Source organism: Garra rufa, chromosome 17 (genome assembly GCF_049309525.1).
Source record: "Garra rufa chromosome 17, GarRuf1.0, whole genome shotgun sequence".
In the NCBI taxonomy this organism is placed as follows: Eukaryota; Metazoa; Chordata; class Actinopteri; order Cypriniformes; family Cyprinidae; genus Garra; species Garra rufa.
Window position 1 is genome coordinate 45910039 of NC_133377.1, and position 17700 is coordinate 45927738.

Sequence of the window (17700 nt, forward strand, 5' to 3'; positions counted from 1 at the left end):
ATATTACAGGAATATTACGAGAATAAAGTCAAAATATTACAGGAATATTACGAGAATAAAGTCAAAATATTACAGGAATATTACGAGAATAAAGTCAAAATATTACGAAAATAAAGTCAAAATATTACAGGAATATTACGAGAATAAAGTCAAAATATTACAAGAATAAAGTCGAAATACTACGAGAATAAAGTCTAAATATAACAAGAATAAATCAAAATATTTCGAGAATAAACCTGTACCTCGATGTCCTCCTGGAGCTTGTGGCTCAGTTCTCTGTAGCAGTTCAGCTCCTCTTTAGTGGACACAGCTTCACCTTTGACCTCCTGCAGCTCCTGCAGCAGCTCTGACAGCGACTGACCGTTCTCAACTGACACCTGCGGATATATATAAACAAAACATTTTTGGCCTGAATTGCAATCACAATTAGTCTTATATCTGAATATAGCAGTAAGGCACCTCAGTGGAGGTCTGCGGCGTGTGATGGGTTGGTTTGGTTTTCATTTGGTTCAGCAGGTCGATCATCACGGCGAGCCTCCTCTCGTACTCCATCACCTCCTCCTCTGAGCTGCACAACAGCTGCTTCTGGAGCTCCTGGTCCTTCTGCATCCCGCTCAGACCCTCCTCCAGCTCCTTCAGTCGCTCCGTCAGCAGGTTCACCTTCCCCGCGGAGGCTGGTGTCGATGCTCCGTCCTGCGCCGTGAGGCCCTCCGACAGCAGCTGCGCGCTGGGGCCTATGGCTTCTCCTGCGTGAGCCTCAGCGTGGAGCTCTTTGGTTTGCATCTGGACGGCTTCCAATTGTGCTTGACTGACCAGAACGGCAGCCACCTTCTCCCTGAGTTTCTCCTCCAGCTGGGCCACTTTAGTGTAAAGAGCCTCGGCGTCCGTTTGCGCTTGTTCCACCTTCAACCTGCACAAGTGTGAATTTTGTTAGTTTTACAACAGTCTTGGGTCCTGTGTCAAATGTCCTTTTCTTTAAAATGTAATCAACCTATCCTGTTTTATGATTTACCCTCTCGAAATCTGGCAAATGCAACCCTGAAAAACTCGCTGAGGTCTAGATTTTTTTCTCCACTTAAATGTAGCAAAATATAGCAAAATCTTCGATATAGAGAATTTTTATTTTTTAATTTTTTTTTTTTTTTACAAAGAGACTGCATCTTGATATGCTACAAAAAAAAATCTACACAAATAAAACAAAAATATATATACTAAAAAATACACTAAAAAAGTAAATAAAAAATAAAAATAAGACAAAAATACAACTTTTGAAAATTAAAAGATGACGAAATCTTACAAACCTGAAAAAAGTTAATACAAACTATAATGACATTTAATTATTAAACAATGAAATATATACACACAAAAACACACAACAAAATTACTAAAACTTTATCAAATGTCCTTTAATATTTAATCAACCTGTCCAGATTTTTTTCTCCATTTTTTTACTGAATATAGCGAAATTTTGGATATAGAGAATTTTTATTTTTAAACTACTTTTTTTTTGCCAAAGATACTGCATCTTGATATGCTAAAAATAAATCTTCACATATAAAACACACAAATATAGATATTAAAAAACACAATTAAAAAGTAATTAAATAATAAAATATGACTTTGAAATAAAAATACAACTTTTGAAAAGTCAGTCAGTGTTTAATGAGATCTATATAATCTCTAAAAAGAAAAGAAAAAAGATCATAAATTTTTTTTTTTTTTTAGTTTCCGTTACGTAAGACGTTACGTTACACTCTTGACAAACTTTGACATCTGGCAACCCAAAGCATTGAAACTCATTGAATATATATATATTTTTTGTTTTGTACTTATTGAAGAAAATATAGAGAATTTTCGGATGAAGAGTTTTTATTTTTAAACTACGTTTTTGCAGTGTCATCTTGTCTTAGTCTTGGAAATTATTTCTGTAACAAATGTAACACTAAATAGGGGAATTTACACTCGTGCAATCTGGCAACCCAAAGCATGAAAACTAGGGGTGTAACGGTTCACGGGGATGTATTGAACCGTTTGGGTACGGCCTGTTCGGTTCGGTCCACTTGCGTACCGTTTCGGTATATTTTTTTCATTAAATAATATAACTTTATTATTAGCGTGATATTAAGCGCAGCGGAACAATGTTCCTAGGCGAGTTTCCGCACGGACGCTATTGAGTGATGCACAGTAACACACGCACAGTTAAGGTGCGTTCCGATCGACAGGGTCCCTACGCAGTGTTCACTGCTCCCTACTTCCTTAGCACGGTATATCCGTTGAAGTGGACAAAGCAAATTAACGGCAGGGTCACGCAGATTATGATTTAACATAAATAAATATTGTAATTTATTTTACTTTCAAATTTAAATACATATAAAATATATATAAACGTATGTATCTAAAAAATATAGTCCAAATGTATATGTTTAGACCGTTAACAGATTAACAGATTTTTGTCGTCTTATTTCACGCACTTTTTTTCCCCACACACAGCCTATATTTAACTATCCTGTGATAACATTAAATAAAACTAGACAGAGATTCACCTCGCCAGTTTTACTTTCATTCATAAAATACAATATGCAAATGTAACATGAATCGCCATAACCATTCATAAACAATCTAATTTGTATAATGATAACAACATTTATTGCAACCGCTTCATTTCAGAGCCGTAAAAAATATTATGTAAAATATCACCCAAATGTGTCGCTTTTATTTATTTTATGCAAGAATTCTATTGTGTATTGGCAGCTTTTCAAAATAAAGATTTTGTAAGTTCTTATTATTTTGTACCGAAAATGAACCGAACCGAGCTCTCCAAGACACTGTACCGAACCGAATACGCTTTTAGCGTACCGTTACACCCCTAATGAAAACTCACTGAATATTCAGTTTTGTTTTTGTTGAAGAAAATACAGAGAAATTTGGGATGGAGAGTTTTTATTTTTAAACTTGATTTTAGCTGCATTTTTTTTTGTCAACAATACTGCATATCTCGATATTGTCACATTTATTCCATTTAATAATGTCAGTGTTATCTTGTCTTAGTCCTGAATGTTTTTCTTTTAACAAATGTAACACTAAATAGGGGGATTTACACGCATGACATCTGGCAACCCAAAGCTGCATTATTTTTTTTTTTTAATCTCGATATTGTCACAGTTTGCATTTAATAATGTCAGTGTTATCTTGTCTTAGTCCTGAATGTTTTTCTTTTAACAAATGTAACACTAAATAGGGGGATTTACACGCATGACATCTGGCAACCCAAAGCTGCATTATTTTTTTTTTTTAATCTCGATATTGTCACAGTTTGCATTTAATGATGTCAGTGTCATCTTGTCTTAGTCTTGGATTTATTATTTTATTATTATTATTATTTTTTTTTTTTACAAATTTAACACTAAATAGGGGATTTACACTCTTGACATCTGGCAACCCAAATTCAAATTTTTAGTTTTGAGTTATATTATTTTAATGAACTACATTTTAGGTGTTCTCATCAGCAGTACTGCATGCTAGGAGTATTTTCAGCACAGTTTTGTTAAGTGTAATGAACACTAACCTGCACGCGCACAGCTCCGAGTCCTTCTCCTCCACACTGGTCTCCAGCTCCTCCACACGGAGACTCAAGCTCATCACCCTGGACGCTGCGCTCTCCTCCAGAGCCTGAACCTGAGCCTGGACCACCACAAACGCGGCGGTCTTCTCCTCCAGCTGCGCCACCGTCTCCTCCTGCAGACGCTGGTATCGGCTCTTGAGTGTGTCCAGCTCTGCGGTGACCTCGTCCATCTTCTGCTTCATCTCGTCGTACTCGTCCTTGGCCTCGTCCTGCTGCTGCTGCTTGTGCTCGATGTGCGTCAGCTCCTGCTGGAGTTTGTCGATGACGGCGTTCAGCTGCTCCGCTTCCTCCTCGCTGTTCCTCTTCAGACGCTCCTGCTCGCTCCGCAGACACTCCACCTGCGCCTCCAGATCTCGGAGAACCTCGTCCTTCTCCTCCACCATCTGCAGACCAACACATGAACTCAGAGGACATTCGCTTTTCATTCGCTTCGGGTTTAAACTGAGAGGATTGCTCAATCGCTCGCCCAAGAATGGAAATCATGTAGCATGGCGTTCCAACTCAGGATTATTTTATGTTTGGTCAAATGTCTGAGCTGCTGTTTATTAAATTATATTAATTATTAATAATTAAAGTAATCGTACATATAATTTTTTTTTTCAATTTATTTATTTATTCTGGATTTAATTTTAACTGTGATTTTTTTCCCCCCATAAATTTTCATTTTATTTTATTTTGTTCATTATATTCTGTAATTCTGTTTTCCATTAACAGTTTAATTTTTTATGTTATAAAAAACAAAAAGCATATCTAATAAATGCATATATATATATATATATATATATATATATATATATATATATATATATATAGATGCATTTATTAGATATGCTTTTTGATTTTTATAACATAAAAAAATTCAACTGTTAATGGAAAACAGAATAAAATTACATTATAATAAATAAAAAAGCAAATAAAATCATAAAACTTACAATTTAACAACAATCTATTAAAAGTTTAACATTACATTTTAAGAGCCCTATAAAACATTTTATTTTTATTTTAAATTCCACTTTATTTCCCCTAATTCTGTTAATGATTTAATGTTTTATTATGTTATAATAATCAAAAATTATGTCTAATAAATGTAATGTTTAATAATAAATTTATATTGATTTACTTAATTTTGAAATGCTTTTAATCTCATTGGATTTTGTTAAATTCTGTTTTTTATTTTTATTTTATGAAATTATTTTTTTTACAAATTCCATTTCATTTCCCCTAATTCTGTTTTCCATTTTAATGTTTTTATTTGTTGTTATGTTATAATAATCAAAACGTATGTTGTTTATCAATTATTTTTTTTATTTATCTAATGTTGAAATGTTTTTAATGTAATTTTATTGTTTAAATTTTTCTTAAATGTTACTTTTTCCAAATTCCATTTTATTGCCCCTAATTCTGTTTTCCATTTTTTAATGTTTTATTTTTTTTATATGTTATAATAATCAAAAAGTATATCTAATAATAATAATATTTTTTTTTTAAAACAGGGTGCTATGAAATATAAAAAAAATTTACAGTATTTTTGTGTCATCTGCATTTATAAAAATCAACTAAAGGCATAAAACAATTATGTAAAACAATTAAATTAACCTTTGAATATGTAATCAAATGATAATGTAACAATTCCTGTATTAACGAGTTCATGGTTCATTAAGGAATATAGAGCATGAGTCACATCAATTATTATATTATCAGACTTTCAGCATTTGAAAAACAGAAGCTCAGACACTCTGCATAAAAACTTGATGTGTATTTCACAGAAAATAAATAATACTGGGTTGGAAGAAAATGAATGTGAGTTAATGATGACAAATCATTCATTTCTGAACATATATTGCTTTAAAATACCAAAAAGATACTTAAATGTAATCACTGCAATATTAACTGTATTCATTAGAATCACAGGTAATCTGACCTGTTTAAGTGTGTTTGTAAGATTGAGGAATTTATGGCACTTTCTTTATCCGTGAAAACACCCTTTGACTCAGATATATATGAGTGCTGCAATAAATTCCTCTAGCAATATTTCATCCAGATATAAACAGTCTGTCATCATCAGCCAACAAAAATTAGACAATAAACCGGCTGTTCTCTTTCATACAGTGAATATCTACAGAGACCCGGAGACACAGAAAACCGGAGCAAATCAGACTTCAAATATAGAGCATGGTTACTACAAATAACTGAAAGTAAAATAAATACTTTAAATAAAAATTATATAAACATATTTTAACAAAAAAAACAAAACCTAACCTTGAAATATAGAGCATGGCAGGGTTATTATAAATAATTAAAACAAAAAACTATAGACATTTTAACAAAAAATAATTAAACTGAAATATAGAGCATGACAAGTTTATTATAAATATAATATATATCATTAAAACTAAACTAAAATAAACTAAATTAATAAAAACTACAGACATATTTTAACAAAAAAACAAAACCTAACCTTGAAATATAGAGCATGGCAGGATTATTATTATTATTTATTATTATTATTAAGTAACTAAAACAAAAAACTTTCAATAAAAAAATATATTAAAAAAATAGACATATTTTTAAAAAATTAAATAAATTTTGAAATATAGAGCATGGCAGGGTTATTATAAATAATTAAAACAAAAATAAAAACTTAATAAAATAAATAAAAACTATAGACATTTTAACAAAAAATAACTAAACTGAAATATAGAGCATGACAAGTTTACTAAACTAATATATATTTAAATAAAATAAATTAAATTAATAAAAACTACAGACATATTTTAACAAAAAATACAACAACTTTGAAATATAGAGCATGGCAGGATTATTATTTATTATTATTATTATTAAGTAACTAAAACAAAAAACTTTCAATAAAAAAAATATGAAAACTATAGACATATTTAAAAAAAATAAATAATAAATTTTGAAATATAGAGCATGGCAGGATTATTATTATTTATTATTATTAAGTAACTAAAACAAAAAACTTTCAATAAAAAAATATATTAAAACTATAGACATATTTAAAAAAAAATTAAATAAATTTTGAAATATAGAGCATGGCAGGATTATTATAAATAATTAAAACAAAAATAAACACTTAGTAAAATTAACACAAACTATAGACATTTTAACAAAAAATAATTAAACTGAAATATAGAGCATGACAAGTTTACTAAACTAATATATATTTAAATAAAATAAATTAAATAAATAAAAACTACAGACATATTTTAACAAAAAAAAACAACAACTTTGAAATATAGAGCATGGCAGGATTATTATTATTTATTATTATTAAGTAACTAAAACAAAAAACTTTCAATAAAAAAATATGAAAACTATAGACATATTTTTTAAAAATTAAATAAATTTTGAAATATAGAGCATGGCAGGGTTATTATAAATAATTAAAACAAAAATAAAAACTTAATAAAATAAATAAAAACTATAGACATTTTAACAAAAAATAATTAAACTGAAATATAGAGCATGACAAGTTTACTAAACTAATATATATTTAAATAAAATCAATTAAATTAATAAAAACTACAGACATATTTTAACAAAAAAACAACAACTTTGAAATATAGAGCATGGCAGGATTATTATTATTATTTATTATTATTATTAAGTAACTAAAACAAAAAACTTTCAATAAAAAAAATATGAAAACTATAGACATATTTAAAATAAATAAATAAATAAATTTTGAAATATAGAGCATGGCAGGATTATTATTATTTATTATTATTATTAAGTAACTAAAACAAAAAACTTTCAATAAAAATATATATTAAAACTATTGACATTTTTAAAAAATAAAATAAATTTTGAAATATAGAGCATGGCAGGGTTATTATAAATAATTAAAACAAAAATAAACACTTAGTAAAATTAATAAAAACTATAGACATTTTAACAAAAAATAATTAAACTGAAATATAGAGCATGACAAGTTTACTAAACTAATATATATTTAAATAAAATAAATTAAATTAATAAAAACTACAGACATATTTTAACAAAAAAAAAACAACAACTTTGAAATATAGAGCATGGCAGGATTATTATTATTATTTATTATTATTAAGTAACTAAAACAAAAAACTTTCAATAAAAAAAATATATTAAAACTATAGACATATTTTTAAAAAATTAAATAAATTTTGAAATATAGAGCATGGCAGGATTATTATAAATAATTAAAACAAAAATAAACACTTAGTAAAATTAATAAAAACTATAGACATTTTAACAAAAAATAATTAAACTGAAATATAGAGCATGACAAGTTTACTAAACTAATATATATTTAAATAAAATAAATTAAATTAATAAAAACTACAGACATATTTTAACAAAAAAAACAACAACTTTGAAATATAGAGCATGGCAGGATTATTATTATTATTTATTATTATTACTATTAAGTAACTAAAACAAAAAACTTTCAATAAAAAAATATGAAAACTATAGACATATTTAAAAAAAATTTAATAAATTTTGAAATATAGAGCACAGCAGGATTATTATTATTTATTATTATTAAGTAACTAAAACAAAAAACTTTCAATAAAAAATATACTAAAACTATTGACATATTTTTAAAAAATTAAATAAATTTTGAAATATAGAGCATGGCAGGGTTATTATAAATAATTAAAACAAAAATAAACACTTAGTAAAATTAATAAAAACTATAGACATTTTAACAAAAAATAATTAAACTGAAATATAGAGCATGACAAGTTTACTAAACTAATATATATTTAAATAAAATAAACTAAATTAATAAAAACTACAGACATATTTTAACAAAAAAACAACAACAACTTTGAAATATAGAGCATGGCAGGATTATTATTACTATTTATTATTATTATTAAGTAACTAAAACAAAAAACTTTCAATAAAAAAATATGAAAACTATAGACATATTTTTAAAAAAATAAATAAATTTTGAAATATAGAGCATGACAAGCTTATTATAGTTAACTGAAAAATTTCATAAAAGTAAAAAAACCTCCATAGACATGTTTAAAAAATAAATAAACTAATAAAAATGACACAGACACAGATTTACTATAACAAAAATGAAAATGAAAACCAAAGCTATATGGACTTGCTTTAAAATAATATTCTGGCTTTTTCCATGTCATTTTAACAGCATACATCTCATTTACTTTCACTGTCTGGAAAAGAGCAGCCTGGACATTCTCCTAAACATCTTATTTCATCATCCACAAACACAAAAGATGAGTTTTTCCTGTTTGGTTGAACTATGGTGTTTAGCAGCAGGGTGTGAGACGAGCTCAAATAAAGCACACTGCAGAACAAAAGACAAAAAACACACCAAACCACATCAAAACAACAAACTGATGAGCAAATCCACAGGATCTGAAGCAGGCGTTTCCATTCCATCAAAAGACGGATGAACCTGTTTGCTCTGAATGACAATAAACCCATCCAGTTTAAAGACTGCAATCAGCTCATGACTCAACTCTTTGCAGTCTTTAAACACAAGCTGATGTGTTTTGCCATCTGTGTCAACCAAAACTGGCAAAAGACATGAGATGCACCAAAAGAGACAGAAGAAACACAGACAGACACACGCAGGTTTGACGGAGCGGCTGTAGGCACATGTGTGTGTGATTGATCCACACATATGTACACCACTTTACCTCTTGATCAGGCTCTGTTCCCGTGTGCTGACGGTTAGCCAGCTGTTGGTTTAGGACGGCTATCTGCCTGTCCTTCTCCTCCAACACCTTCAAGAGTTAAACATCATCACATGACTCTGCATTGAGGACAGTGGGGTCTGATTTAGGCTGCGGCCAGAGCTAAGATTAGCGGCCAGATCCAGATTCAGACTCAACTGTTCACTCTTTTAATCTGGTCTAGATGTGAATGATTCATCATATGATGTTATCAAGAAAAAATGTTTTGAAAAATGAGTTAATAGCTTCATCAGAAACAATTTAGAACTGTGTTAAAAATATATCTAACATTATATTGTTAGAGCCCTACAAAACCTTTATTTTTTAACAAAATTGTAACTATTTTCATTCAAATTCAGGTTTTTTTTAAGAATTCTGTTTTACACAATTTACAGTAACATATTTTTCTCCAAATTCTATTTTGTTCCTCCACAAATTAAAATTTTATTTTTCCAGAATTCAATTTTTTTTTTTTTTTTTTACAAAATTTACAATAAAATTGCACTTATTTTCCCCCAAATTCATTTTTTTTTGCTCCATAGATTAAATTATTTTTCCAGAATTCTTTTTTTTTTTTTTTTTTACAAATTTTTCAATAAAATTGTAATTATTTTCTCCCAAATCCCCTCCACATTTTATTTTTAGGGTTGTTCCGATTCCGATACTAGAACTGTATTAAAAATATATCTAGCATATTGTTAGAGCCCTACAAAACCTTTATTTTTTAACAAAATTGTAACTATTTTCATTCAAATTCAGGTTTTAAGAATTCTGTTTTACACCATTTACAGTAACATATTTTTCTCCAAATTCTTTTTTGTTCCTCCACAAATTCAATTTTTATTTTTCCAGAATTCAAATGTTTTTTTTTGTTGTTTTTTTTTACAAAATTTACAATAAAATTGCACTTATTTTCCCCCAAATTCATTTTTTTTTTGCTCCATAGATTAAATTATTTTTCCAGAATTCTTTTTTTTTTTTTTTTTTTTTTTTTTTACACATTTTTCAATAAAATTGTAATTATTTTCTCCCAAATCCCCTCCACATTTTATTTTTAGGGTTGTTCCGATTCCGATACTAGAACTGTATTAAAAATATATCTAGCATATTGTTAGAGCCCTACAAAACCTTTATTTTTTAACTAAATTGTAACTATTTTCATTCAAATTCAGGTTTTAAGAATTCTGTTTTACACAAATTTACAGTAACATATTTTTCTCCAAATTCTTTTTTGTTCCTCCACAAATTAAATTTTTATTTTTCCAGAATTCAATTTTTTTTTTTTTTTACAAAATTTACAATAAAATTGCACTTATTTTCCCCCAAATTCATTTTTTTTTGCTCCATAGATTAAATTATTTTTCCAGAATTTTTTTTTTTTTTTTTTTTTTTTTTTTTACAAATTTTTCAATAAAATTGTAATTATTTTCTCCCAAATCCCCTCCACATTTTATTTTTAGGGTTGTTCCGATTCCGATACTAGAACTGTATTAAAAATATATCTAGCATATTGTTAGAGCCCTACAAAACCTTTATTTTTTAACAAAATTGTAACTATTTTCATTCAAATTCAGGTTTTAAGAATTCTGTTTTACACCATTTACAGTAACATATTTTTCTCCAAATTCTTTTTTGTTCCTCCACAAATTCAATTTTTATTTTTCCAGAATTCAAATGTTTTTTTTTGTTGTTTTTTTTACAAAATTTACAATAAAATTGCACTTATTTTCCCCCAAATTCATTTTTTTTTTGCTCCATAGATTAAATTATTTTTCCAGAATTCTTTTTTTTTTTTTTTTTTTTTTTACAAATTTTTCAATAAAATTGTAATTATTTTCTCCCAAATCCCCTCCACATTTTATTTTTAGGGTTGTTCCGATTCCGATACTAGAACTGTATTAAAAATATATCTAGCATATTGTTAGAGCCCTACAAAACCTTTATTTTTTAAACAAAATTGTAACTATTTTCATTCAAATTCAGTTTTTTTTTAAGAATTCTGTTTTACACAATTTACAGTAACATATTCTTCTCCAAATTCTATTTTGTTCCTCCACAAATTCAATTTTTGTTTTTCCAGAATTCTATGTTTTACAAAATTATTTTCCTCTAAATTCTGTTTTTGTTTCTCCACAAATTAAGTTTTATTTTCCCAGAATTTTAGGGAAGTTTTTCTGTTTTTTTTTTTTTTTTCAGTTCTTTTTTACTGTTTATTGTTCTGTTTTCAGTTTTAATTAATAACTTTTTAATATTCAAAAAGCATACAAGATAAATTTAATCTTTAATCATTTAATAATTTACAGTATAATTGAAATTATTTTCCCCCAAATTCAGTTTTTTTCTGCACAAATTAATTTTTTTCCCATAATTCAGTTTTACAAAATTTACAATAAAATTTTAAGTATTTTTCTCCAAATTCTATTTTGTTCCTCCACAAATTCAATTTTTGTTTTTCCAGAACTCTATGTTTTACAAAATTATTTTCCCCTAAATTCTGTTTTTGTTTCTCCACAAATTAAGTTTTATTTTCCCAGAATTTTAGGGAAGTTTTTCTGTTTTTTTTTTTTTTTTTTCAGTTCTTTTTTACCGTTTATTGTTCTGTTTTCAGTTTTAATTAACTTTTTAATATTCAAAAAGCATACATGATAAATTTAATCTTTAATCATTTAATAATTTACAGTATAATTGAAATTATTTTCCCCCAAATTCAGTTTTTTTTCTGCACAAATTAATCTTTTTTCCCAGAACTCTATGTTTTACAAAATTATTTTCTCCTAAATTCTGTTTTTGTTTCTCCACAAATTAAGTTTTATTTTCCCAGAATTTTGTGTTTTCTATTGGGAGTTTTTCTGGTTTTGTTTTAATGCTTCATTTACTATTTAATAATAAAAAAAAGCATAGCTAATAAATTTAATCTTTAATCATTTAATAATTTACAACTTAATTGTACTTATTATCCCCCTTTTCCCCCCACAAATTTAATTAAAATTTTCCATAATTCTGTTTCGTCTCCGCAAATATAATTTAATTTTTCCAGGATTGTGTGTTTTACAAAATGTACAATAAAATTGTACTTATTTCCCCCAAATTCTATTTTGTTCCTCCACAAATTAAATTTTATTTTTTCAGAATTCTTTTTTTTAAACAAAATTTACAATAAAATTGTAATTATTTTCCCCCAAAAACAAATTTTTTGCTCCATAAATTTAATTATTTTTCCAGAAATCTGTTTTTTTTTTTTTTTACAAAATTGTCAATAAAATTTTAATTATTTTCCCCCAAATCCCCTCCACATTTTATTTTTGCAGAATTCTGTTTTTACAAAATTTACAATAAAATTGTAATTATTTCCCCCCAAATTATTTTTTTTGCTCCATAAATTAAATTTTATTTTTCCAGAATTTTTTATTTCTCCAGAATTCTCTTTTATAAAATCTACAATAAAATTGTACTTATTTTCCCCAAATTCAGTTTTTTCCTCCACAAATTCAATTTTATTTTTCCAGAATTTTTTTCTGTTTTCCATTTGAGTTTCTCCAGAATTTTTTTTTATGCTTTATTCACTTTTTAATAATAAAAAAGGATACCTAACAAATTTTATCTTTATTTAATCTTAATTTTATATCTTTTTATTTTTATTTTCTCCACAAATTCATATATCGTCTTCCCTTTGTATTATGTTGATTTTCTGGCAGATATTTGTATTGTATTAATATTTTATATTTTGTTTATGCTGACTTCAATAAAACATTAACATGTTCACACACACATACATATAGAAATATACATATATATGAGACAGACAGAATGAGAGGTGCACTGCAAAAAAATATTTGGTCTTGTTTTCCAGCACAAATATCAATTTGTTTTGTAAATCAAGATGCATCAACTTGAGAAGCAAAATGGCACCATATATGCTTAATTTAATGATAAATATCTGTCAAAGAGGCCAGAAAAATAATAAAATATAATAATAAACTTATATAAACTTAATAATACTACATAATAAAATAAAACAACAACCTTTAATAAAATAAAATAAAAGCTTAACTTTAACGAATGCATTTTTCATGAAATTAATCAATACATTAATAACATTTACAATAAAATTAATAATTTAAGAACAAATATCGGTCAAAGAGGCCAGAACTAAGAAAAAGTAATAAACTTAAATAATAATAATTATAATAATAATAAATACAAATTAACTAAACTAATAATAAAATAAAACAACAACCTTTAATAAAATAAAAAAAATAAAATAAAAATAAACTAATAAAATAAAACAACAACCTTTAATAATATAAAATAAATAAAATTAAAATAAATTAATAATAAAATAAAACAACAACCTTTAATAAAATAAAATAAAAAAAATAAAAATAAACTAATAAAATAAAACAACAACCTTTAATAAAATAAAATAAATAAAATAAAAATAAATTAATAATAAAATAAAACAACAACCTTTAATAAAATAAAATAAAAAAATAAAAATAAACTAATAAAATAAAACAACAACCTTTAATAAAATAAAATAAATAAAATAAAAATAAATTAATAATAAAATAAAACAACAACCTTTAATAAAATAAAATAAATAAAATAAAAATAAATTAATAATAAAATAAAACAACCTTTAATAAAATAAAATAAAAAAATAAAAATAAACTAATAAAATAAAACAACAACCTTTAATAAAATAAAATAAATAAAATAAAAATAAACTAATAATAAAATAAAACAACCTTTAAAAAATAAAATAAGAAAATAATAAACTTTAAAGAATGCATATTTAATAAAATTAATTAATTCAGTACATTTACAATAAAATTAATAAAATAAAAATGTTTTTTTCCCCTTTTGATTAAGTTTACTTTCCTGACCCCATTGGCAGATATTTATTCTTGTCTTAAACTTAATTTCGATTTATTTTTCTTTAATATCTCACGTGTTTGTGCTTTCATCTTGATTTATATGTTAAAATATTAGTATTGGAATACAAGACAAAAACTCCAAACAAGAAAATATTTTCCATGTGACGACTGTCTGAAAGAGGCATTAATAAATACACATAATATATAAAATTGAACTAAAGCGAACTGACAATAAAATGAAGGCCTGTTCACAACACAGGCGATTAATATAATATACAACAACTCAAATATAATGATAACGACAGAGGAACGACATGATTGGAACCACTTTGAAAGTGTTTTTGTCCAGCTGATGAATAATAACAACACTAACAGCCAATCAGAATCCAGAGCATTTAAAGAGACAGAGCACTTCTAATAAACAGAATGTGACCGTCCGTTAGTGCAGCTGCTAATACAGTCATTGTTCTTGATGTGAACAAAACCAAAACCAAAGAAGCTGCAGAGAGAGAGACGCACCTGTGCGAGTCGGGCCTGAGCCTGCAGGTCCTGCTGATGGCTGCTGATCTCCTTCCTCTGGATCTCCAGCTGCATGTGGAGCTGATTCACCTCCTCGCTCTTGTTCTCCAGCTCCTCACGGAACTGCTCCAGCTGCTCCTCCAGATTCACGATCTGCACACAAACACACAAGCACATCACTATTACACAACAATAATAACACTTACCACTATTTTTCTTCCATGCTTTAATTTTAACAATAAATCCTTGTTGTGCAGCACTTCATTTGCTTAATTTTTTAAATTTAAATATTTAAATTTAAAGTTACTTTTTTTTTTTTTTTTTTTTTTTTCAAACATTCAGTAACTACAAATCATTTCTGAAAAAAAAAACTTTTTATAAGGCACTTGACATGCTTTTTGGTTATAAATGGAAATAAAACTGAAAAAAAAAAAAAAGATTTCGTAAGGACTTAAAATGCATTTTTAAAATTACTTTTAATGAATTGTTGTTAAAATGTATAATAAGGATGATTTTAGTTAAGTATTGTTTATTGTTTTTATTAGGATCCCCATTAGCGGCCCGTTTAATGGCAGCTAGTCTTCCTGGGGTCCTCTTTAAAAAATTCACAACATAAAATTACACAAAACAGTGACAACGCAAATTACAATCAAGAAAGTTCAATTACATTTAAAATATTACCAGGTGAAAGAATATTTGAGACATGCTTTTTGATTACGACAACTTAATTGAACCAGAATTTTTTTTTAATGGAAACAAAATGAATATGAGGGGAAAAATGTATATAATTTGGGAGAAAAATGACTGATTATGATTACTGACATGTTTTTAGATGACTTGATTTTAATTTAACCATTAAAACAGAACTCAGAAAAAAATCAGAAATTCAGATTTCAAAAAATAAGATGTTAGGGCAATAAATAAAACTGATGTCTTGAAAAATTTTTAAAAAGTAATTTTTTGTTCGGTTCTTGTGTAATTGTGCACATTTCATGATTTATGATTACTGACATGCTTTTGATTATTAGACTAATTTAACCATTAAAACGGAACAGAAAAATTGTGAAAAATGAAAACAAAGTCTTTGAAAATTTTTTATTTTTTTTGTTAAAATCTTGTTTAATTGTGTATATTTATATATTTATATTTATTTATATATGTATGATTACTGACATGCTTTTTGATTACTAAGAAAAAAAAATGTAAAAAAATAAAAAAATAGATTTTAGGGCAAAAAAAATTATATTTGAAAAATTTTAAATGCTATTTTTGTTAAATTCTTGTGTAATTATGTAAATGTCGTGCTTTTTGATTACTAGACTGTAACTTAACCATTAAAACGAGAGAAAAAGAGAGATTTTATGGCAAAAAATAAAGCAGATTTTTTTTTAGGAAAATCTAAAATTTTCTTATTTTTATAAATTCTTGTTAAACTTTCGTGTTTTCAGTGAATTAAATGTGCTTCTTACTAAAGATTTTTAGATTTTTAAACGGAGCACATAAAAATTCTGGGAAAAAAAGGTTTTAGGGCAAGAAATAAAACTGACTAATAAAAAGTTCTTTTGTTTTATAAATTCTTGTTGAAATGTCTAAGTTTTGTGTTTTCAGTTAATTTAATTTGCTTTCTGCTTACTAAAGATTTTTAGATTTTTGTTAAATTGTTGTTTAATTGTGTATATTTATATATATATATATATATATATATATATATATATATATATATGTATGATTACTGACATGCTTTTTGATTACTACGAAAGAAAATGTAAACAATAAAAAAAATATATCTCTATATTTTGTGTTTTCAGTTAATCAAATGTGCTTTCTTCTTACTAAAGATTTTTAGATTTTTAAACGGAATTCAGAAAAATTCTGAAAAAGAAAAAAAAGAGAAAAAAAGGTTTTAGGGCAAAAAATAAAACTAAAATAAACTAAAATAAAACTGAATTTTTTTTTTAGAGTAAATTCTGGTTGAAATGTCTATATTTTGTGTTTTCAGTTAATCAAATGTGCTTTCTTCTTACTAAAGATTTTTAGATTTTTAAACGGAATTCAGAAAAAAATCTGAAAAATATATAAAATAAAATAAAAAGGTTTTAGGGCAAAAAATAAAACTAAAACAAACTAAAATAAAACAGAATTTTTTTTTTTTTTTTTAGAAATTCTGGTTGAAATGTCTATATTTCGTGTTTTCAGTTAATTAAATGTGCTTTCTTACTACATTTTTTTTTATTTTTAACCAGAACGTGGAAAAATTCTGAAAAGGAAAAAAAAAGAAAAAGGTTTTAGGGCAAAAAATTAAAACTAAAATAAACTAAAATAAAACAGAATTTTATTTTTTTTTAGAAATTCTGGTTGAAATGTCTATATTTCGTGTTTTCAGTTAATCAAATGTGCTTTCTTACTAAAATTTTTTTGATTTTTAACCAGAACGCGGAAAAATTCTGAAAAGGAAAAAAAAAAGAAAAAGGTTTTAGGGCAAAAAATTAAAACTAAAATAAACTAAAATAAAACTGAATTTTTTTTTTATAGTAAATTCTGGTTGAAATGTCTATATTTTGTGTTTTCAGTTAATCAAATGTGCTTTCTTCTTACTAAAGATTTTTAGATTTTTAAACGGAATTCAGAAAAAAATCTGAAAAATATATAAAATAAAATAAAAAGGTTTTAGGGCAAAAAATAAAACTAAAACAAACTAAAATAAAACAGATTTTTTTTTTTTTTTTAGAAATTCTGGTTGAAATGTCTATATTTCGTGTTTTCAGTTAATCAAATGTGCTTTCTTCTTACTAAGGATTGTTAGATTTTCAAACGGAATTCAGAAAAAAATCTGAAAAATGTAAAAAAAAAAAAAATAAATAAATAAAGAAAAAGGTTTTAGGGCAAAAAAATAAAACTAAAATAAACTAAAATAAAACAGAATTTTTTTTTTTTTTTTTTAGAAATTCTGGTTGAAATGTCTATA

General features: G+C 25.9%; 1 protein-coding gene across 1 annotated transcript in view; it reads right to left on the minus strand.

Annotated features, from left to right (window-relative positions):
- The window catches only part of LOC141289453 (A-kinase anchor protein 9-like), a 67665-nt gene that overhangs the window by 14438 nt on the left and 35527 nt on the right, over positions 1-17700 (minus strand). Inside the window, exons 9-13 of the mRNA XM_073821546.1 lie at positions 14736-14888; positions 9304-9390; positions 3566-4005; positions 460-910; positions 243-377 (exon numbers count right to left, since the gene is read on the minus strand). Of these exons, the coding sequence (XP_073677647.1) occupies positions 243-377; positions 460-910; positions 3566-4005; positions 9304-9390; positions 14736-14888 (1266 nt within the window). The remainder of the gene's footprint in view (positions 1-242; positions 378-459; positions 911-3565; positions 4006-9303; positions 9391-14735; positions 14889-17700) is intronic.